This window comes from Taudactylus pleione, unplaced genomic scaffold (assembly GCF_031769625.1).
Source record: "Taudactylus pleione unplaced genomic scaffold, aTauple2 ptg000179l, whole genome shotgun sequence".
Classification (NCBI taxonomy): Eukaryota; Metazoa; Chordata; class Amphibia; order Anura; family Myobatrachidae; genus Taudactylus; species Taudactylus pleione.
In genome coordinates, this window is record NW_028284581.1 from 27140900 (window position 1) to 27166560 (window position 25661).

The 25661-nt window shown below is 41.2% G+C and overlaps 1 protein-coding gene across 2 annotated transcripts in view; it reads left to right on the plus strand.

Annotated features, from left to right (window-relative positions):
- The window catches only part of NETO1 (neuropilin and tolloid like 1), a 180478-nt gene that overhangs the window by 118864 nt on the left and 35953 nt on the right, over positions 1–25661 (plus strand). For both annotated transcript variants that reach the window (XM_088475984.1, XM_088475985.1), the window contains exons 5-7: positions 5862–5903; positions 6159–6286; positions 21528–21756. In XM_088475984.1, coding sequence (XP_088332110.1) covers positions 5862–5903; positions 6159–6286; positions 21528–21756 — 399 coding nt within the window. The remainder of the gene's footprint in view (positions 1–5861; positions 5904–6158; positions 6287–21527; positions 21757–25661) is intronic.

Consider the following 25661-nt stretch of genomic DNA (forward strand, 5'->3'; position numbering starts at 1 on the left):
TTAGCCATAGTGCAAAAGATGCATTTGAAATGCACAACTTAGCATAGTATGTAATCTAGTATCTACAAACCTTCAAAACACCCTCACTAAACAAATCCTATATAGAGATACAAGCACAGATATGACTAAGTTGCCTATAACTTTAAACCACCTGTACTGTAAATGTGTATGCTTTAGCTATAGAGCAAGTGCACAAAGCCAGAGTCTTCTGAGCTGCCAGAAAGGTAGAGTCCTGCACTGAGGCTGCACATGGGCCCTTCCTCTCTTAAAATACCCTGGTAATCAATTTATGTTATCTCAATTTCCATTAAAGTTGTAAGTACAGAGAAAATGCTTAACTCTCGGATCTTCTTGGCTTAGTCTTGCCAATGATGTGTGGTAGACAACATAACATATTCACTGCCAGGAAGCTTGCATAAACTTCAACAAACTGACAAGAATGCCAAAATAGCAGGGCAATCTGTGCTGGTAAACATGTGACTGTAAGTCACCAATAGCTTCACTGTATTTTATTATACATTAGTTGTTAGGGAAACAGACAAGGAAACCAACACATTAAAAGTATCAAAAAAAAGTTATATAGCAGTCTCAATAATATTATCTCTAATCATACTTTCATATTTTAATATCTTCATCATTTGAAACAAGATAATAGTATTGGTAAACATATGTAATACGAAACTGATAACCTGTTAGCCTCTTCTAGTTCACTAAACATAAAGATTTAATCTAATAGCATGAAAATTAAATTTCAACATCTTAATAAAATTAACAGGGCTGCACTAATTAATCAGCTTGTGGCAGCTCCCATGCTCTGACCAATCAGCACGTCCCTATTCATTCGTATGGAGAGTGTCCACTATTGACTTCTAATTAGCAGCTGGGTCCCAAAACGGACAAGTTGTGCCATGTTAAGAATTGAGTTTTTTTTTGCCAAGACTCATGGAATGCCTACATGGGACCAAGAGGAGTTCTATTAATGGATTGAATGAGTAATAAATGGTTAAACAAGGGTGTGTAGAGAAGTTATTATTTAATTAAACACTTTTTCTACAGAGCGTGTGTGTCTTTCTTTTAATATTTTTTTTTACAGGTGGACTACACATGTCAGCAGACCCTTGATGTCTAGGCATGTTAGCAGTTGTGGTTCTCTAAGTGCCATCATAACTTGGCAGGCATGCTGGGGCCAGTATTTCACTTGTAAAAATTAATATTTATACAATTAAGCATTGCCCTCCACACCCACTGCCACCAGGAGTATGGAAAAGATCCCTTGTGCTGTTTTCACTAGAGCTGCTTGGACAACAATGTTTATGCCAACCCCAATTCCCTAAGGGAACTAACCCAGGTGTGAACTGGCCTTGGGCTTAGGGAACAATGGTGGGGAGACCCCAACACTGCAGGTCTCCCGTGTGTGCTTCCACTAGCCCTGGCTAGTTAAGATTAGTGGTGGTAAAGAACAATTGGATGGACCCCATGCACTTTTCCACCCAGATTTTTCCTTTACTGAACAGTTGCCAAGTTAGATAGTAACTCACAACAACCTATTTCATTAGTTAAGTTTCCACTGATACTCAACAAAACTCTATGCAGTTTCCAGCAACTTTATTGCTGCTGGAAACTTGCAACCAGTGCTGTAACAGGGTATTATTGGGCCTTGTGCTGGCCCTGCACCCTTTTGTGAATAGCAATGTTTACTGGTAAGGTACCCAGATACTAAATCCCAATGTTTAACTGGTAAGTCACTGCAATCACAAAAGTTATCAGTAAGCTTCTAACAGCAAAGTCTCTGCTATTTTTGACAATGTTGATTACCCTCTTCTCCTACATACATTTTGATTCACTCTTTTAGTGCTTATAGCCCTTTCACACACTTTTCTTATTTTCTCATTTGAGTTAACTTATTTACTCACCTAGCCTCCACTAGCAACTCTAATGACTGAGAAAACACACACTGGATATCATAGGGAATTGCATGAGACCAAAATCACAGATTTACTAAGAATCGTGTTTGCTTGTCTATTTTGATCCGATGGTGATACTGATTGTGTTGTATCATGTGTGAGATCAGTCATTTTGCCCCCTTCTCAATAGACTTCACTGAGTACTGCACAGATCACTACATTCTGTGCAGTGCTTTTGGGTGTGATTGTGAAAATAAAGAGTTAAAATTTAGAAAAAATTGGAATGGGGTTACCACAAAAGCTTAACCAGCCCCGTACCCCTGAGCCTGTTCTGGTACTTGCAATTTTGGGGAAAATCAACATGGGTTTCCCTGTTACTTCCAGTAAACAGCACCAGGTGCAACCCGCCGGGGGTTAATGCTATAGCAGGGAGACACATATCACGGGGTCCCCTGCCACCACATTAACCAGCCCCAAATTGGTCACCTCAGACCTGGGATTCCATGGAAAGTGAGGACCACCCAAAAAATGGGTCTTCCCTCCCAAGGATACTCCAGGGGTCTACTTTGGGAATCTTCCATTCAAATATTGATCTTTACAGTGATACTACAGGTCCCAGCAAGTCTGCCCCAGCTTGGTGGCACTTGGAGAACCACCATTCCCGGACAGTAAGGGCCTGGTGGTATCTGTACCCCCACAGTAAAGAAAATATTTAAATAAAACAAGACACAAACACACTGAATATGTTAACCCTTTATTATTTGTTCAAGTGTACATTCACACTAAAAATACTTACCTACTCCATGGCGTTGGCTGGTCCCATTCTCCAGGTAGACATCCACGGAACTTGACAAAATAAAAAAACGCAAACCATGGACAAGCAGGCACTGTACAGTATGTACATACTGTATGTGGCATTCACCTTAATCCAATTTAAAATCTATTTTGCTGCTGCATATCTGCCACACTAATCTACAATCCCTACACTGACTTCTTCTAGCCTTTAGAATCCAATCCAAATGACTCCTTATTTCATACAAAGCACTAAACATTACCATCCCTTCATACAGATGTGTCCCCATACACCTAGTAGCAATGCACCATGCGGCGCGAGACAACTGGCGAAAGTAATCCTCCAGTTCCCGTGCAACTTGGCTTGTGTGGAACATCTATTTTATTAAAAAATATCTTAGTCGCAATCAGATGCGACAACTTGCTTCACGAGACTGCACTGATTAATTTGATATGCGACACTTGTATATCAGTGTGCGACTGAGTCTGTATACGAAACACAACTTGGTGTGAAAAAAAGCTGCAGCAGTTGCATCATAGCACTATATATACAGATTCGGACTCAGTTGCACACAGATATACAAGTGTCACATATCAAATTAATTAGTGCAGCTTCATGAAATGTTTTGTCGGTTCATCCAATTGTGACTAAGACACATTTTAAGGCAATAAAAGACATGAAAAAGATGGTTGGCACGAGCTGAGTCAAACGGGACCTGGCGCGCTGAGAAGCGCTGTTTGGCCCGACTGCAGTAATAGTGTATTATTTACAACACATCAGTACATCTAAAATATAATCTCTAAATATACTCCCTCTCAATCACTTACATTTACATCTGACCTGGGTATTGTCTAATATCTGATCACTGTCTCTTGCTGATTTCTTCTGTGCTGCTATTCACTTATGGAATTCTCCACCACTTATGGAATGCTTCACCTCATCTACTTTAATTAAGCCTTTCAACATCTAAATACTCTCTGAAAATGAACATCTTTATTAGAACCTACCCTACTATCACCTACATTCCTCTCAACATAATACATTCTCAAATGTCCCAATCTCCACTCTGAACCACATTTGGCCTTTTTTTTTATTATTTTCACATTGTCAGGTGCTATAGAACACTATGGAGGCATCTTACATATCAATAATAATTATGAATTATAGTTTGCATTTTAAATTAACTTTTGTATTTATTAATGCCAGCGTTCATTCTATATTAATTCAGTCTTCACTGTGTATAAATATACACACACTGAAATCCCACCTCCCAACTCCAAGTCTTCATTTAAGGGTAATGCCCTGTTGTCCCACCAATGGTGTCCCATAATTAAAATTTATGTCGGGTTCACTGCTGCTCTGATTAGCAAAGCAGTGATGTTCAATGGACACCTTTTACTGGTGTGTGGCAATGAATGAGAGTTTGGATTGTAGGTGGTTAAATAATAGCCTAGTCCTTTATGAGTGCTAAACATGGGTCATGGCTATGCTGCATTGTGCTGTGAACCCACTCCCATCTATCATTATGCTGCTGTGGGGCGTAGGTTTATACACTTATTATTTTGATGTAAACCTGGCATACATGTTTAGGATGTACAGCTGGACAATTCTTGAGATGACTCATATGGACCTATTCATGATCACTAATGGATCAGTTACACATGCGGAAACGTTAGTCTCTGCATGTTTTAAGTAACAAGCCCATTCATTATTATCTGGGTTCATGACCTCAGCTAAGTAATATTGTCACTTTATCGGGACAGCTATTTTTTTGAGCAATAATGAATTGCACCGGTAGTTAAGAATCCACCACCGTATCTCAAGTTGGATACTCGATGATGAATAGGTCCCATAGAGAATATATGCATGGAAATGGGCTTTTCACATGTGCACCCTTTTCCTGCTTACATTCATAAAGCAAAATAATACAATTATGCATAAAAGCTGTAGTGTGTTATACTTATAGCAAAAATATAAATGAGATTTGTCCTGCCAATGACAGGAGGAAAGCATTGCAATGACTGTTATTTGGGTGTGATAGGAGATGTAACACCATATAAAGGTAAATTGCATGAATTCAAGCTGCTATTAATTTGTCATCCTGAATTGACAGTACTTTCCAGTTCACTGAAGACATATCCTACTGTACGGAATAATGATCAGGGAATGTAGCTCACCACATACGCTTCTTTAAAGATTAGTGAAGGACATTTACTGAATGCAACAGGAGAGACCAACTCCAACAATGCTGTATAGGTCTGGTAATAGGTCTGGTAACTACTAGCCAGTGGAAAACAAACCATAAGAAGTACTAGTAAATTGTTACTCTAAATCAAGATTAATTGTATGAAATTCAGCTGCTGTACATGTGTGCAGCAGCTGCTGTACCTTCAGTATGTTGCACTGAACTAGCAATACTAATTTGTAATATGTGGTAGCAACGGTCTGAGCAAGAGTAACTCACCCTTTTACAAGTTCTTTCAGTGATCAATAGGTGTTTTAGTAATTAGCATATAAAAAAGTGATTTACCTTTAATAATATTATATTATACAAAATCATGATCCAATAAATTCTATGAATTTGAGCTATATATTTTAATTTTGCAGTACTTTACTGTGCTAGACTTGTAACTACTCCTGCCCAAATCAGGGCACAGATTTATAGTGTAATCAATAATACAGAGGTTTTATATATATTAAAAGGATCAGATCAATCTTCTTACTAATAAGTAGTTGACTTTGTTTAATGAAATTATTTAGAATGTGTAATTAAATTATTTAGAATGTGTTGTGCAGATTGAAAATAGAGGGGATCACGATCACAAAGCTAGAGAGGTCTACACGTGAGCGGATGGGAGCCAGAGAATTTACAACATGATCAGCTCATATGCAGTCCTATACTTGCATTTATTATTCAATATGTCCACTGTTTTTCATCTGTGCAACACACCAAATTAGAAATACTGTATGGCTTCTGGGTGTTGGTTCAAACTCATTAACAAGGGGATTTATTACAAGTATATGCAATAGTCTAGTAAATAGGCACTGTAAGAATGGTTAGCCACAACAAAATCCCTAATACAAGACAGATTTTATATAGTTCATGTTTTTAAATGCCACAATTTTATATTATTTTTTTAACTTTTCTATTTTGTTTTAAATAGATCCAGATTTTAAAGACCTTGGAGTTCTTAAACCATTACCTGGTTAGTAGCCACATCCTGCTGTTTATTTTATGTAGCTTTACTATCACATCCTGACAAAACTATCTGTCTGTCTGTCTATCTATCTATTTATCTATCTTTATATCTATCTATCTATCTATCTATCTATCTATCTATCTATCTATCTATCTATCTATCTATCTATCTATCTATCTATCTATCTATCTATCTATCATCTATCCTATGTTCAAGTGTGTTTTAATACATTCTGCTTTTTTTGTTATTTTGTAATTATAGTTTGTGAATTTGAAATAGGAGGACCGGAAGGAATAATAGAATCCCTGCAAATCCTTAAAGAAGGAAAGGCTTCTGCAGATGAGGCAGTTGATTGCAAATGGTATATTCGGGCACCACCACGCTCAAAGGTCAGTTGTGTTATTAAAAGTAGCAAAAACTCGCACACTTCAATACTATACATAACATAACCAGCATTTTCACACAGAACCTACAAACGGTAGAAGATACAAGCATGAAGGGATTATGATTAGATACATGTAGATGATGACATTGCACACACCGCACACTTTTGTTCTGTAATACATAAGTAATACATAAGAAAGCACTACATTTATTTAACAAACTGTAAAAGGCCATACATTATACAAAAATATTTCAAAGTTGAAAGTTAATGGATGTTAATAAAAAAATATTTATGGCTTAAACTGCATTACTATTATCTCTATAGCTCTATAGTTTATTTCACAGTCCCAACTTAACTTTACATATATAAGCAAATGTACAGAAGTAAAGCAGAATCTTCTATGGCATGTAGTCTTTTAGTGTTATATATGTGATATAGCACAGCTGTACAGACACTTTATGTCACCATATAAAGGATAATAAAAGTAGCTCTACATTGGTCGTCATATGTAATAATACTGCAGATAGAGGGCAATTAAATATAATTGATGCAAAGTTTGACAGGTGAGTAACAGGGGATTAATCTTGCTTTTCATCTAAAATAATCTTTCCCCTTATTTATATATTGTTATTCAAAGATAAACAACTTTATAAAAAAACTTGCATAATCAGATTTATATATAGATTCTCTAAATATTTTCATATAATTCAAGTTAAAATGTGTTTTCATGTTTTCAAAATAATTAATAATCCATTTAAACTTAACTATTTATCTTTATTACATTTTACCATTATGCTTGTAGCTTTGACTTGTGTGCTCTGTTTTTGCTGATGCAGTTCAGCTAAATATTTTACCTTGATTTTGAAATGTACAAATTTTATTTTTGAGATTCATTTATGACATAAACAAACATGCTCAGATGGAAGAAAAAAAAACTGAGGGCCATCTCAAGGTCTAAATTTAACCTGAATATCAACTAGTTGTTGTGGGATCCAAATTCTTACATTTTAGGAATTGAATAGCAAATTCCCTTGGTGTAATTCCAGAATGCATAAAAATATCAAGAATAAAAATTGTGTTTATGGTTCTTTAAAATAAAGTTATATTGACAGACAAATCAGATCAATGTGCTCAAATCAGTGTTCAAAGTGCATTAGATCCAATGTGGTCCTTGGTAAAATCATCTCCATTACAAATCACCACAAAAGGAAAATATATGCTGTATATGCTGTATACTGCTATTCAATAATATAACAACAAAGAAGAAAAATAAAACGTAATTTAATGGTGCACAATGAGGATTTTGAATCACAACTAAACCCTATAGAACACTGCTCACTGTATTTATAATTTACACATACACTACCACCTTATTAATATAAATAAACTAAAATGATATCACATAATACACACCCACTTTTATTGATGTTGATATTTTATGCACCTTTATACACATCTAATTGGAGACATCATATTATGCTCCGCAGACTATATTGGTAGCGGGAGCGGCTGAGTGATAAACTGACAGCGGCACACCACAATATTGATGTGACTGTGTGAAATGTGAATCTAACCATATATTCTAATATCAGCAACATTGATACATGACTGCCTAATAATATAAATAACAGTAATGGCTAACTGATGGACTAGTTACCATACTACAGCACTATTTGTGAAAATGAAAACATATCTATTGTGAGTATAACAGGCACTATTGTATATTTTATTATAATTATGATTTCTTATTGCCGCTTATTGCGATGATAAGAAATTATGGATCCCCTAGGTGAACCATTTAACACATGCAGGGACGAGGGCTCTGAAAGGAGCCTTTCTATGCGTTGTGTTAGTAGTGATCTCTAATGCGATTACTTCTTTTCTCCTTCAGAGCCTGGCCACTGAACTGCGCATGCACGCTCTGTTGACCACGCTGGGTACCTCTCATGATAAATGTTGAGGAAAGTATTCATAGGCTACAATGGCTTTGCCTTTCAGAGCTTGGTAAATTCAGCAATAAAGCGATAAAGTGGTCACAAATGAAGGACTGCATCAGATATCCCCAATATCTGCTGTGGTCCATCATAGATACATCCCATTGATACTTAATATTTGTGGGTGCCCCCAAAAACTGATGTTTACGGGGATGACCCCCAACTGTTAATTGACAAATAGGCCTCTATGTTTTGTTTGTAATGAAGAAATACTATACTGTATTTGCCTTCCTAAGGCATTTTTTTGTGATAGAAAAAAATAAAGTCTAATACAGTGTAGTAATTTAAGAACAAGAAATATAATAGAATAATAATGAACATACTAACATCTCCTGAATTTTATCTAGGCGAATAACAGACCCCAAAGCTTTTACAAACATAAACATCCTATTAGAGTGGTACAAATCATGGGTCTTATTCTGACTCAGCGGCAATGTCGGACCCACTTGAGAAATATGTTTCAAGTGGTGCATGCTTCCGGCTATTGTTTGTACAGAGTTGCAGAACAAATTTAGACGCATGGTAACAGAAATGTAAGGTGCAACCCCTGGACGGTTTTTGGGAGGTTACACAGGGGTAGCCTAAAAGATGCACGTAGATGTTGCGAACTTGCGTCTTATGATAGTGCTGCAGGTGTGTCGCTGCAAATGATTGCATACAGAGATGCAGAGTCGCTCACACAGGACCTCATATGGAGATGGAGAAACTGAACCTGCCATAGGGCTGGTGCAAGTTTGAATGGCGCAACCGAAGGCGCATATAGAAGATGCACCAGCTGGTAATGCAGCATTTATAGACTCTGCATGTAGGTGTCTCAGTCCTTGTACATGCACACATACAGATGTAGACCAAGGAAGGGCTTTGTAGCAGCATTAGCATAAAATCACCAAAGTGAGTGCAGCAAAAGACACTAGTATGGGTCTGACTGCATCCGCCTCAGATTTATTGTTTTATTGTTTCCTTTTTTGGAATAGGTGTTAATGTGGATTTTCAACTTAGGCACAAAAGTTAGCATAACAAATATTAAATATGACTTAAACATGTTCCCATCGTACCCCTAAACTCACATGTTCTTTAATAACAAGATGAGGATCAAATAAGAAGTCACACAATAGTACTTTGGGAAATTTATCTGTATGGGGGAAAAGTTCAAATGAACACTGGCAGACAGTTATTAAGGGGTATATTTATTAAACAATATTTGTGGGAAATCCCCCAAAACAGCCATTTGTGGGGGGATACCTACAAATTTTAAGCAACTCCAGGATTTAACATGGAGGGACCACAACAAATATCTCCAATACCTGCTGCATTCCCTACATTTCTGACTGCGAATCAGCCCCCGAAGGTTTCTATGGTGGCTGCTATACAGTCAGATTTACCAAGCTCTCTAATGCTTTGAATTCAAGAGCTTGGCCCCAGCTGCTAATGCCATAGTAGTGTATGGGCTACTGTAACACAAATTTTACCAAATAGGCCTTAGCCGCTCATACACAGGGCCGGCTCTAGGGGTGTTCCTCCAGTGCGGTTGAACAGGGGCGCCACCCATAGAGGGAGCACCCCTCCCCAACAACCCGATTTCAGCGGGACAGCACTGTCCCACTGTTACACCCATGGGCCGAGTGGCCTGCGGGTGGTCAAATAGAGAGGTTGGGGACCCCCACCGCCAGAGCTGTGTGGCGGTGCCGGACCCCGGAGTCTGAGAGGATGCTGCACGCATGCGCGCGGCATCCGTTCAGTGATGGGAGAGGGCTGGGGGATGACCAGCTAGAGAGGCTCCTCAGCCTGACATTATTTGGAGGCATTCCATTGCGGCACGCCTCCACACAAAATCACATAGGGGGCATGACCTATGGAAATTAGGCCACGCCCCCATTTTCGGTCCATGCGCGATGTTGGAGCGCACTGTAAAGAGCTGGCACAGAGTGCTCCGACCCCTGGAGCCAGCCCTGCTTATACTATCACTCTGCTTTCAGCTCTTTACCACCTCCTGGCAAGAGAAACATACTGTACAAAATTTCTGTGAATATGTTTTTGCCACATTCACATTAAAAATGTGGTTTGTGATAAACAGGGCCTTAAATATGACATTTGTCTCTTTACACCAGAATCTAAAAGCATCTCATAGGTAGAACTTGCAACAGGGTCAAAATCTTATCTCAAAAGCAATGTTTGCAAATGTATAATATAGGGATGATCTGGTACGGATTTCTGAAATCCGAACCCCCTGAGCCCCCCCGATCAGATCCGGGAACCGAGTCAGGCTCTGGTTTTCCCGCCTGACTTGGACCTGAAATCGAGGCAAAATGTCATCATCCCGCTGTCGGATCTCGCTAGTTTTGGATTCTGTAAAAGGTCCCATTAGTGCAGTCTGATTTAGACAATTGATGGAGGTAGTGTGTCCCCGGTATCAAATCCCATCTAGATTCCACTTCACTAGGCAGGCGATACCAAGAATGTACAGAGGCGTCAGAAAAACTGTCCTCAGTGTCCTAAAAATTGCGGTTGTACCTAATGTCCACTTAACCACGGACATGTGGACAAGTGGAACAGGGCAGACTAATGACTATATGACTGTGACAGCCCACTGGGTAGATGCATGGCCTTATACAGCAACAACAGCAGCATCACCAGTAGCAGCATCTCAGAAATGCCAGCTCGTTCCAAGGCAGGCTACGCTGTGAATCACTGGTGTAAGAGGCACACCACCGACAACCTCTTAGAGAAACTGAGGGAAATCATCGCCCAATAGCTTACCCCACTTAGACTCTCCTGGGGATTTGTGATATCTGACAACGCCACCAATATTGTGCGGGCATTACATCTCGGGAAATTCCAGCATGTCCCATGTTTTTCTCACACAATAAATTTGGTGGTGCAGAATTTTCTGAAAAATGACAGGGGAGTGCAGGAGATGCTTTTGGTGGCCCAAAAAATTTCTGCCCACTTTCGCCATTCAGCGACAGTGTGCCGAAGACTGGAGTGCCAGCAAATACTCTTGAACCTGCCCCACCATCACCGGAAGCAAGAGGTTGGGACGTGGTGGAACCCAACCCTCTATATGCTTCAGAGAATGGAGGAGCAGCAAAAGGCCATTCAAGCCTATGCATCCACCTATGACATAGGCAAAGGAGGGGGTATGCACCTGACTCAAGCGCAGTGGAGAATGATTTCCGTGTTGTGCAAGGTTCTCCAGCCCTTCGAACTTGCCACACGTGAAGTCAGTTCAGACACTGCCAGCTTGAGTCAGGTCATTCCCCTTATCAGCCTTTTGCAGAAGCAGCTGGAGAAAGTGAAGGAGGAGCTAAGATGGAGTGATTCCGCTCGGCATGTGGGACTTGTGGATGAAGCCCTTCATTTGCTTTGCCAGGATTTGAGGGTGGTCAATCTGTTGAAATCAGACCACTACATTTTGGCCACCGTGCTCAATCCTAGGTTTAAAGCCTACGTGGTGTCTCTCTTTCTGGCTGAAACAAGTGTGCAGAGGTGCAAAGACCTGCTGGTGAAAACAATGTCAGCTGAAGCAGAACATGACATGTCAACAGCTCCATCTTCATTTTCTCCCGCAGCTGGGGCTGCCAGGAAACATTTCCCAAGGACAATTCCATCTTGCACCTTTTTTTTCTTTGCATTATGTACTTTTTGGGGCCTAGTTTTTCAAACTGCCATCCTGTCTGCCACTGCAGTGGCACTCCTAGATGGGCCACTTGTTTGTGCAGCCCACTTGTGTTGCTTAGCATAGTCATCCAGCTACCTTTTGGCCTAAAAACAATATTGTGAGGTGTTCAGAATAGACTGGAAATGAGTGGAAATTAATGTTATTGAGGTTAATAATAGCATAGGAACAAAAAAAAACACAAATTCTGCAATTTTAGCTGTTTTTATGCTTTTTTCCAAAAAAATACAGATCCAAAACCCAGAACCCAAAAAACGGAAGGGTGGTTGTGGCAAAACTAATCCAGATTCAAAACACAAAGAAAGATCCAGATCCAAAACTAAAACACGAAAAGTGGCCGGTGCACACCGCTAGTATATTACAGTGCACACAATGTGGTTCATGCAGCTGGAAGAGAAAGCATAATAAAGTGCATACTGTATATTTGGATATGTTCAGTCAGAAACATCTCAAAGATGCATCCAGTTGTACATCTCTAGCAAATGAACAATGTTGGCATCAAGAGTAAGAAGTGTGTATGCTTACGATTGCATAGAGAAAGTGTAGACATGGGCATAACTACCATAGGTGCAAGGGGTGCATCTGCTATGGGACCCAGAGCTTAGGGGGCACTATCTTCCTTATCAACGGAATGTGTTATTACATTTTTCATCATTGAGTGGTACATAGGGCCCTTACATGCTTTTGCTATGGGGCCTTCAATTACTTAGTTATGTCCCTTAGTGTAGAGATTGCTTAGAGAGCAATAATGTAATGAAGCATCATATTCCCAAGACAGAATAGTGTTGTAAAAACGGGCCTGATTCAGAGGTGCATGCAAAGCCGATGTTTGCGAACCTGAGCAATTATTTTACAATTTCCATGTGTATGAGTCGCACTGCACTTGCGCCAAGTTAGATAACCAATGGAGGTCATAGTGAGGATTTGTACGCAGTGTGACTGACTGTTCGAGGGAGTGGTGAGGAAAATGCAGGTATGTCCAGACCATTTTAAGGGCATGCCTCAGCTTGGGAATGTACATTCATGCACAGTGGTAAAGACTCCGGTGGGTTACTTGCGACGGACATTCTGAGTGATCATAGGGTTGCTCAGTAGATTGATGGTGCATCAGATATGTGATTTCAGACAGCACTAGTGGGTGTCTCAGTGCATAGTCCTGGTGCTGCTACAACTACTGCGTAAATAATTGCAGATGCACCAGGATTCATGTGCACCTCTAAATGAGCCCCACTGTTATTAATAAATGCAAAAGTCACATGTTCCATGTCAAAATTTAATTAAATACACACATACAAAATACAAATACCAATGTAATTAAATACAAACATCTTTTGTGTTTCCTTATGAAAATCAAATGGGAATCTTCTTTTCTGCTGAGGCCAAATGGAAATATTACTTAAGTAATGTAAATAGATGGCCACAACTTTATAATATAGTAGCAACACTAATGAATGAAGAACAGCCAGACAGGGTAATCTATTGTTGTATCTCCTGCAGCCAGGGTCTGGCTGGCAACTTTTGGCCTGGGGGGCAGACACAAGTAAGTGGCCCGATTTCTCCACCAGCGCATTGCAATGGAGAAAAGACACATGATAATAGCCTCTGTAAGTAAGGTGTACCTAATGTGGGTGTGCTTTAATTAATGTAGAGAGGTTGCAGTGACAGCCAGATTAGGGAGCATCACAGTGACTGCCATATAATGCAGAGAGGTTCGCAGGGACCATCAGATCAGGGAATATCGCAGTGACTGCCGTATAATGCAGAGAGGTTTGTAGGGACCATCAGATCAGGGAGTGTCGCAGTGACTGCCATATAATGCAGGGAGAGTCACAGGGACCATCAGATCAGGGAGTGTCGCAGTGACTGCCATATAATGCAGAGAGGTTCGCTGGGACCATCAGATCAGGGAGTGTCGCAGTGACATTATTATGCAGAGAGGTTGCAGTGACAGCCAGATTAGGGAGCATCGCAGTGATGTGCCATATAATGCAGAGAGGTTTGCAGTAACCATCAGATCAGGGAGTGTCGCAGAGACTGCCATATAATGCAGAGAGGTTCGCAGGGACCATCAGATCAGGGAGTGTCGCAGTGACTGCCATATAATGCAGAGAGGTTTGCAGTAACCATCAGATCAGGGAGTGTCGCAGTGACTGCCATATAATGCAGAGAGGTTCGCAGGGACCATCAGATCAGGGAGCGTCGCAGTGACTGCCATATAATGCAGAGAGGTTCTCAGTGACCACCTGATCAGGGAGCGTCGCAGTGACTGCCATATAATGCAGAGAGGTTCGCAGGGACCATCAGATCAGGGAGTGTCGCAGTGACTGCCATATAATGCAGAGAGGTTCACAGGGACCATCAGATCAGGGTGTGTCGCAGTGACTGCCATATAATGCAGAGAGGTTCACAGGGACCATCAGATCAGGGAGTGTCGCAGTGACTGCCATATAATGCAGAGAGGTTCGCAGGGACCATCAGATCAGGGAGTGTCGCAGTGACTGCCATATAATGCAGAGAGGTTCCCATGGACCATCAGATCAGGGAGCGTCGCAGTGACTGCCATATAATGCAGAGAGGTTCTCAGTGACCACCTGATCAGGGAGCGTCGCAGTGACTGCCATATAATGCAGAGAGGTTCACAGGGACCATCAGATCAGGGAGTGTCGCAGTGACTGCCATATAATGCAGAGAGGTTCACAGGGACCATCAGATCAGGGAGTGTCGCAGTGACTGCCATATAATGCAGAGAGGTTCACAGGGACCATCAGATCAGGGTGTGTCGCAGTGACTGCCATATAATGCAGAGAGGTTCACAGGGACCATCAGATCAGGGAGTGTCGCAGTGACTGCCATATAATGCAGAGAGGTTCGCAAGGACCATCAGATCAGGGAGTGTCGCAGTGACTGCCATATAATGCAGAGAGGTTCGCAAGGACCATCAGATCAGGGAGCGTCGCAGTGACTGCCATATAATGCAGAGAGGTTCTCAGTGACCACCTGATCAGGGAGCGTTGTAATGGCTGCCAGATAACGCAGTAATCACCAGATTATGCAGAAATCATCAGTGACCCACATATAACACAGGTATTATGAATATACAGTAGCCCTCACACAAAATAATAATACCCCCCCCCACATTCACACACATTACATCACCCCCAGCACCGACAGTATTAAAACACCCCATCCCCCCAAAGATAAAAATAACTACAGCCCCCCATTGCATAAGTATTCCAACACCCCCCCCTTCCCTCTCAAATGTCATTTAAACATGTACATCTCCACTGGCACTTACCTGCCTGGAAGTCTGCTGTGTCTCTGGTCCCTGCGGACCTCCAGGGTACAGGAAGAGATCACACAGACAGGATAGACCAGTGAAGGGGCGGAAACTCGTGGTGAGGGGGCGGGGTCTTCAGCAGGGACAGGAGGTGATGGATTAATATAGTCAGTCAGGGTAGGAGAGGGGGTGGGGCCTTCCGGTGAGGGGGCGGGGCCTTAGCCGGGGAGAGGATGGAGCCCGAGGGAAGAGACAGAGGACACAGAGGTAGGTGCACAGCCCCTGCAGCGGAGCGGCCTCGGAAGGAGCGCTGCTACATAGGACATAGGGTGACAGACAGCTCGGTAACAGGCAGAGAGTGCTGCCCAGCCGCTCTGATGCTGCTATAGTCGGAGCGACTGAGAGCACTTTCTGCCTGTCAAGCGGCCGTCAGTCATATGATACCGGCCCTCACTGAGGCAAAAGTCTACCGGCCCGGGGGGCATATGGCACCCTGCCCCCCGGCCCAGCCTGCCACTGCCTGCAGCTCTCTATCCTTGGATAAGTGTACTGATCTACTTCAGCCACAATTACATGAACACACCAGTTCTGTACTTGGCTGATGTGTGTCCTCCCTGTTCTCCCTTGATCTACCTCTCTGTAAGGGTTATAAAAGTAAAAGGCAACAATATCAGCAGAGAAATGCATGTGGTGTGCATATATAGCAACATCAGATACTTTTTTGGCAGCATAAAATATACATTTATGTCATATATGCATATTTTATGCTGCCAAAAAAAGTCTCTGATGTGTTTTTGGTGCAATTCAACTTTGCAGACTCTAATGTGCTTAACGCTGAAATACAGATGTGTCCTCATCCCGGCAGCTGCAGAGAAGAGCAGTCGCAGGTAAATCCAACTCTGCCCATTGTATACCCAGCGGATGCAGAGAGCAGCAGCCACTGGTAGATCCAGCTCTGTCCCCACTATAAAGTACCTGGTGGCTGCAGAGAGCAGCAGCTGCCAGGGAACCATGTCCCCCTTGAAGTTAGCCGGCAGCTGCAGAGAGGAGCAGCTGCCGGTAGAACCAGTTCTGCACCTACTATACCCAGTGGCTGACTGCCTGCTCCCACTGATTTTACCTGTTGGCTTCAAAGAGAAGCAGCCTTTAACATCCCCAATGCATAGCCGCAATGGTCATGATAGCCTGATCATTGATGGTCCGATATATTGGTATATATCGATATTCATTTTTATGTGTTACTAGCTGAAGTACCTGGCATTGCCCGGGTTTAAATCTTCAAGTTATTAAGTTAGGCATCCCAGACCATCTGCCACCACTCTGAGGTTTTCATCCAAATCCATCCAGTGGAAGGCTCAGAACAGGCTCCCTGGGTCAAAGTTCTGCCCAGCGTACACCAACGGGAGGTCCGACCAGGTCCCTAACCCCCTAAAACCTGGCCAGGATCCAACTGGACCACCTCATGTTGGTTTCATCCCATTTGGTGCAGGTGTGTCCGAATGCATAACCGGACAGACAAACAAACAGACAAATTAATTTTTAAAAGATATTTTTTTATAAAAAAAAATAAATAATATTATGTTCCATACAGTAAGTTTTAAATAGCTATTCTTGACCTAATTCAACCATAAAACTGGACATATTCTGAGTGGTTTTTGGAAAAAATATTAGCCGGTTAAGTGGTTAACTGGAACCATCTGCATGTCCTATGTGTTAAGGGACCCATAGAATAGTGACGGATCGCCGCATTCCTTCCATCCTAAGATGCTGGGTTGCATGATTTGCTGATCACAATCAAAATATGATTGTAATTTGCAAATCGGTGAAATTTAACATGGAGCATTTCAACGTAACTCCGATGGATCGCAGAACATCGTAGGCCGCCGGTCTGCATTTCCGACCGGTGGATCGGCATTTCGAATTCCATTGCAGGATCCAGCAATCTGTTGGTAGGTGTATGGGGGCCTTTACCCTAGCTTTTTGTTGTTCATTGTCATATCTCTGCTTTATGATCACCATCGTTTGTTTAACAACTAAAGCACGCGTTCTAAATTGGAAAATCTGCAGAAGAGTTTAAAAAGAATAAGGTACAAAAGTTATTCATTAAAAGTTAATTATTAATCCCAAATGTAAGGCACCCTGTGCATGTACGAGTACATAATATAAACATATCTAGGTCCTCCCTGGTGCATAGATTATTAGAACTACAGTAGTTTATCTGCCAACAGTCTGACCATCATTCTATATAGTCTATACTATACTATACTATACTATATTATACTATACTATACTATATCACTCTAAAACATCCAGGATTTCCTCCATGTTTAACTTCAAAACGTATAAGCAAATGAGTATTCACTTAATTTAAAATATATTGTTTATGCTCTAAAAAGCTCAGTTATCCTAACTACTCTACATACTCTTTCGAGCAAGGGTATTGAAATAAAAATAACATATACTTAGCACGTACAGCATCAAAAAGTTCCAGTCAAAATGTATGTAAAAATGATATTTATCTGGCAAAATTCTCATAATGCCCGGAATGGACCTTGTCCCTATGGCCATGCCAAGGGTCTAATTCGGAGTTAGATGTAGAAGCGCACACTGCAGTGCCTGTTGGCTGATGCCTGTCTGTGACTTTATGCAAACTACTTCCCTTGTGTACATCCATGTGCCCAAATGTGCAAGGACCGAGTACCCACTGTTAGCACTCAAGCATGTTGTAATACCAATGGGTACATCCTTATACACCACCATTGGTTGCACCATCGAAACTTGCACCAGCCCCATGGCAGGTGATGTTTCTCCCTCTGTCTATGGCCTGCTATGCCTGTGAGTGTGGATCTATGAATGCAGCCACTTGCATTGACACGACCGCGACACTCCTATAACACACCAACTGATCATTTTTGCATGCACTAATAGCTACCTGCCAGTCACTGAACAGGAATGGCCACCATTTGCCACAACATTTGTGATACCGTCTGACCCTAGCGCAATAGCACTTTGTGCATACTCTCTGTGTAATGCATGCGTAGTTGCAAATAATCACTCAACTAAATGAACATCGTCATTGCGTGCAGATTGCATGCAGGTTTGAGTCAGTCCCCAAGTGTTTATAAATACTTAGGTAATAAGCCTGAAGAATGGGGAATATGATCAGGGCAGCCATCAGGGGGGGACTGCCGGTACTGTACTGGGCCTGGACACTCGGGAAGCCTGCCTAGCGCCTGCTACATACTGCCCGCCACTACTAACCCCCTGGCCGCAAGTGGCACAGTGACAGGCCTGGCGGCATCCTCTACTATACACATGGCCCCGCCGCCGCACATTAGTCACAGTTAAGTGACTTGTCAGTCACCTCACCCAGCCGGGCCCGGCAGCCATCCTCCCGCTCCGCCTCCCACCTTACTGGATTGGCCAAACAGCAGTGCCCGGCACTGCTGTCAATAAAGTTGTTCTAATTTCCCTGAAGCCGAACCGCGTGACGTCATTCCACGCAATGCTGAATGGCAGGAGCTGCAGAGGGCGAGTGGTGTGAGGACTGAGGAGCCGCCCGGAGCATGAAGACTGACAGAAGAAGTATGGAGCGAGAGAGGTAAGTTAAAGTGTGTGTGGACTCTGGGCCTGATTCAGACCCGCTCGTGAGCGTTGAGCGCTCACAAGCGGGTCGATGGTGCCCTAGTGTGCATGCGCACGACGGAGGGAGCTCCGTCGTGCGCATGCACGAGACCCAAGCAGCGACGGCCAAGCCGTCACTATGGGTCTCGCACCAAAGAGGGCGTGCTGTAGATGGTGAGTAACAGCACGCGCCCTTTGGAGGGCGTGCCGGGGGCGTTGCTGCCCAGACGGAGGCATTCCCATGGGAACGCCTACCGTCTGGGGCCGGCCCCACTGACATCACTAGTGATGTCAATGGGAGTGCTTTTGGCTCTGATAGAGCCAAAAGCACTCCTGGGCTTGCGGCAGCGAGATCCTACTGCAGGGTCTCGTCGCAAGCCCGATGGTCGCGATGGTCTTGACCATCGCGACCATCTTTTTGGTCGCTCGCATAAGCTGTGGGTGGTCACCCACAGGTAAGCGAGCGGCCAGGAGGCCGCTCCAATTTTAGGTAGGAGGGCCCTGATTCAGAGCGTCCGGCTCTGAATCAGGCCCACTGACTTAACTAAAACATGCACAGTATATATATATATATATATATATATATATATATATATAAAATATTGTGTATAGGTACGGTAGCGGGGGAAGGGGGGTTGTGGGAAGTGGTGGGGGTTTGTGAAGGTTGAAGGGGCCCTGTCTATTATGACAGTGCCAACTTCTGATGGCAGCCCTGAATATGATAATATGATGCTTGAACTTCCATATCATAAAATGATAATAATGATCCCTCCAAACGATTCCTTGGTTATCGCAAGATATGCGTTGTGTCTCAATAGATCTGAAACATTGTAACATAGAAAGAGATCAACATGAACAAACAGATTAGAAGTAAGAAAACCTATATTCGGTATTATGGGATGGCTTGCTGGTCGTAGTAACTTTTTCCACATTAAGGGATAAGTTGAGAAAACTGATACCTGTACTTCCACTTTGGAAGATACAACTATTAATTTGAATACACAACTTGCTTCACTTTGAAAGCACAACTTAATTTCCTTGAATCATTAAGCTAAAACTTTCTTTCTTACACCTTCCTCAGAATGATGTTGGTCTCCCAGAAATGGTTGAGAGTACTATACAGGAGGAATTCTTGGAGCAATGGCTAGTGAACTTATAATTCTTTGAGGCCTTATTTTTTCAGTTTAAAATTGAGCGGGCCAACAGGGTGCCAACACAGACCCCAACTCCGTACGATTCACAATGCAGTTTATAGCTAAGGTTCTTCATTATAAGGACAGAGGTGCTATTCTGAAGTTAGCTTGGATACAAGGATCCCCACTGTTAAATAATCAGTGGATATCAGTGTTCCCAAATTTCTTGGTTGATGTTTTCAAAAGCCGTGGACAATACTGTATCTCCAAGATAAATTATGATTGTGGGAATTGTAACTTTCCTATGCAATGCTATTTCTTGCCAATCTTCATGTTGTGACTGAGAGCTGTGCAAAGTTCTTTGCTACTCATCAGGAGGCAGAGACCTAGTGGGCTTGAATAGCTCAGAATGTTTTGATTTAATTTAACTTTGTTTTTTTTATGCTGCACTGTGATACTTTGCATTTATCTAAGCCTGATCACCTGATATTCTCTGTCTCATATGGACCTCTTTCTACTGCTTGTTAATGATGGTCTTTAGTCCATATTATTAGTTTGATATCTTGCATTAATCTGAAACAGTTCATCTGTTATACCATGGCCCACTGGGCATTTTCTGTTGCTGATAGTGGTTGTGGAAATTAAGAGTTTGGTGTATGGGATGAAAAGGAGAGGAGTGTATGTGTTTTGTGCTTGGTGTACGTGTCTCTGCTGTGGATGTTGACTATTTCCTGGTCTTTGCTGTTGTTGTCTAATTATGGCAGCACAGACGGTGTAATGGATAGCCTTACTGCCTCACAGCACTGAGGTCGTGGGTTCGATTTTCAAATGCCATTCCTATTCCTGTTACTTTTCTAATCTGTTATGGGAATGTCCAGTAGTGCAGGTGTTTTGGACCAGAGTTATGAGTTTAATTATTAGGATAGCTGTCTCAGTGCTTTTAGCTTCACCTTCTGATTCTCTTTTTGATATTCGCAAGTCATTGATTGCTAATGCTGATTTTTTTTGCATCTCAATGCTGCTAATGTTGGCTAAATTCCTGCAGGCGGAGTCATGGATAGATCTGTTATCTGCTTTACTTCCATAAGTATCGGTGATTCCTGATTATCTGAGACCCCCTTTGTCATTGTTTGACCTCTTGAAATTTAAAGTTAAAATCTAATGTTAATAAAAACATTAGATCTATATCCAAATATAATCTTGTACTTCTATATCTACTGTAAGCCTAAAACAAGTAGGAATACATACAGTATTGTATATACCATAATCTGTGTTTTGTTAAAATCTATAGTGATTAAGTTTTTAATTACATAATATATCTCTGTACCTTTACTATTCCAAGTTAGTCATTTTGAGATGTTCTCGGGAAACATTTATCTAGCAAGTATTAAATAACCTCTTTTCATCAATAATGGATGGAATGTGCAGTTTAATAAATGGTTTGCTTTGAATAGCAGATAATTGAAGTACTTACTGATTGAACTCTGAATGCTCAATCAATGTGTAATAGTGCTCTCAAAATGTACTTTCTTTATTTCCAGATATACTTGCGATTTTTGGACTATGAAATGCAAAATTCAAATGAATGTAAAAGAAATTTTGTTGCTGTGTATGATGGAAGTAGTTCAGTAGAAGATTTGAAAGCTAAATTTTGCAGCACAGTTGCTAATGATGTGATGCTGCGTACAGGTCTTGGAGTCATCCGAATGTGGGCAGATGAAGGCAGCCGCACAAGTCGTTTCCAAATGCTCTTCACATCTTTCCAAGAACGTAAGGCGCATTATGTCATAGGATATACTAATATACCATAGTGCATGTTTATTCAAATCATCTTGTAGGTTAAGGTGCAACACTGCTTTTTACTTTACCTGTTTAGCATAAATATAATTATAAAATTAAGTTACATAAGACATATTGGGCCTAATGAAAAGTACTATACCAGTGAGCAAATTGTATTTTGTATGAAATCTCTCTGTGCTTGCCCTGAAAAGGGGGCACATGTGCATGTGTCTATGCAGATTTATGTGATTCTGGCACTTATACCAGCTTGGAGAGACTGCAAGTAGAAGTGAAGAGGCATTCCAACATAGGTCAAGTAAAGTGAGGGTGGGTTTGCACAATTGTAACCACTTGGAAACATATACAGATGTTATTTGTCAGTCGTTAAGCGTAGGTACAGATAGTTGATGATTATGATCCCTAACCCTCCCCCTAATGCCTAACCCTAACCTCCCCCTAACATCCCGATACTTACATTTGGGATGCTGGCGGTCGGGATACTGGGACCTGGATCCCGACTTGTTGGGATTTCGGCGCCGGTATTCAGACCACCGGCATCCCGCACGCCGGGATGCCGACTACATCCCCAATGCAATATATGAGTAAATGACACTTCAGACAGGCATATTGTTTGACTCCTTGGAATGGGGTATAACAGGAGAAGAATGATTTACAGGACAGAAATCAGTATAGCTTCCCAATTCACTTTAAAAAAATCAATACAGATTGAACATATATCAATGCAGACCAGCAATCTCGACATACCAACATTGGATACCATGACATATGATAATGTGCTTGGAGTAAATTAGTAACCGTCAGTGCAGGTGCAGTGTGACAGTTGATCCTCTGACTCACTGCTCTTTCATTGGAGCTCTGCCTGCACCCCACTGGTACATATCAGCTTGTGCTTTCAGATCAGTGCAGTTTTAGGCACTGGAAGACATCCAGAACAAACTGGCTTAAACCAAATTCAGAGACTCCACGACCTCTTGATGGGCACCATGTAGACCTTTATGGCCCTGACTAACTTCAAACATAACCAAAGAAATAATCCTGGTCAAACTACACCACCATGCCAAATTTCGTGTAGCTAGGTACTAAAGTCTAGCTGTGCATAAAGGACAGACAGACACACACACTTTCTTACTTATAATGTAGAGACACATTGGTAATTCTATTGTTGCCTTATAGAAGATAAGTATACAAAGTTTTAATTATGGTAAATAGCAATTGTGCATTCAAAGTATGTCCGTCATTAACTGGGTATATAACCTGCTGGTACTGTGCTGCATTGCATCTTTTATTAGCAGCAGCTTTGCATATATACAAAATTGCAGCTTTTTTAGTAAAAATAAATTGCACCTTATTTTAGGGTGCAATAGTGGCCAGCTGTCCCATAACCCCATTATTTCCATTAATTTTAATGTAAAATGTGAAACCTAAACATAAATCTACTGAATTAAACTTATTTAATGGTGCAATATAATACGTATTAATAATGCTTTGATAACTGCTAGCAAGTTACCATTTTTTGGGAAAGGTGAGAGATGTTTTTGGTTGTATGGGTTACAGGATATTTATGCACAACACACTGTGTTATTAAAGTCCTCTTTAGTTTGCTTTATTCTCACTTTATTTTATTCTTAGTTGTATCTAAAATTATATTGGCATATAATAGTCTATCCAGGGAATCTAATTTCATTTGAAAACAACATTTAATGACTTGAATGGAAGCTATCGTACTACTTTCTCTGTCAGCGTAATATTGTATTTTACCCATGGATAACAAATGAAGAGTGATACAGTAAAGTATGTTTGTAAGTAGAAAATACAGGCACAAAAGATTTATTAATTAACTGTACAGGAAATCACTGCAAACGTTCAATGCACTAAGGGGGTGATTCAGTAGTGGACGGAATTGCAAAGCTGCACACAAGCAGCTCTGCAATTCCATCTTTGCAAAAATGCAAATGTAGTATGAGGTGTCTGACATTTCCCTGCACTGCGACCAAGGGCACAGATTGGGACAACCATCGCAACCATCGGTCATGATCGTGGACAGCGCTGGGACTCTGGCCAGCTGAATAAGCCTCAACTTATGCAGGCTGGCTTGCAAGGCCAGGAAACTGCATCCGTGGATGCAGCCCATGGCTTTGCCACTCACGGGACCGACAATTCCTTGTTTCCAGGAACGCGAGCCGTCCCCGCACCGCCCCTTAAATGCCTCTACCTGTCAAGCATAATGGGTCATGCGCACGCGCAGATTCCTGATAACCAGTGTGCAATGCTGAATCAGCCCCTAAGCACCCTTTGGTAGACAGTTTAATAGAGAGTATTTACAATATTTGTTTCTGACGGCTAAATAGAAAATGAAATATTTTACTGTAGTTTATTTATTATTGGTACATTTGGTTTTTTTTTGCTCATAACTTTAACATAAATGTTTGTTATAACATTTAACAATGTAACTAGAAAAATAACTTAAATGTGCATCTAACCCACCAAATAAACTATTGACATTCAGAGCGAAACATTCCCATTTCTACAGTATATTCTTTGGGGTGGATCCTTAATAGCACTATAAATTTACATCAATCTTTATGATCATGGCAGAAATGTTCTACCTAATGATTACAGCATATTGTAAAGTATCTTGTAAGCTCTCAATATATGCAGTAATTCTGCATAGGCACATCTACATACAATGACAAGTACAAGCTTCTCTCTACTGATGTTCATTTGTGCTTGCCAGCATAAAAAAGCATATCATACACCAAAAATGTAAAGTGTATAATACCTAGAAATAACCCAGGGCACAGGGACCTTAAAGCAGCCCTGCCACTGCTCCACAGCACATGCATTTGCCTTGCATGATGTACGGATGGCACCCTGCAGCCAGTAGGATGCTCTGGATTTGTACACTGCAGCCTGAGGATGCTTCGGGCAGTGCTCTTCTTCCTGTTGTGGGCAATCCTGCCCTTTCAGCATGACATCATGACATTTTTGAGGAGGGGGAACTGGCACAGGGTGGATAATCACCCTGCTCTAGCTCTGCACCCAGGTAAAATTGTGGAATGCATGAAATTATATACATATTTTATTTTCGGGAGCCTCTTAGCTGTTCCAGGAGAGTAGTCAAGTGTGTATTTACATGTACAGGGAGAGCACTTTTGCTAGAGGTAAATAATGTGATTGGACAAGCAAGAATAAACAGTTCAATCATATACATTACATAGGGTAGCCCACACTAACATAGTTAATTGTGCAAGCGAGAGTGAGGTCTAGTACATTGTTGTTGGAGCACTGGCAAACTCAAACAAAGGTATGTGGCTAATAATACCATATTTGAAGTGTTAAAAATAATCACACTGTTTTTTAGGTTTTAAAATAAGATATTTAATATTACTGTGGTTTTGTTCCAATTGAAATAAAACGGTTCATTTATTTTTAAATAGGATCTGTTTGTATTATTTGATTTACCATTGATTTATTTTGTGCTAGCTTTGTATAATACACATCTATCATCCATGTATTGACATTTAAGAAAATGTAATTGTTTTGTCTTGTCCCAGTAGTTTAGCATTTAACAAATTTGCAGACATACATGGAAGGTTCTGTTTTGATGACTCCTGACTTTTAAATGGATTAAATACATTTTTGCTTTTTTGCACTCCTCAGCCTAATGCTATTAACTTTTTTTTTAGCAGATGCAAACCTAACCTATTGGGCCATTCGATGAAAATTAGTAAATTGACAAGAATTTTACAAATATTTTATTTGTTAACTATAATGTTATTAGCTTTTTCAATCCTTAAAGTAAAATAACCCAGTTTCCATTGTTCATATTTTTTAGTTTTTATAAGTAAGTCTGTTTTAAATATGGCCACCATCAT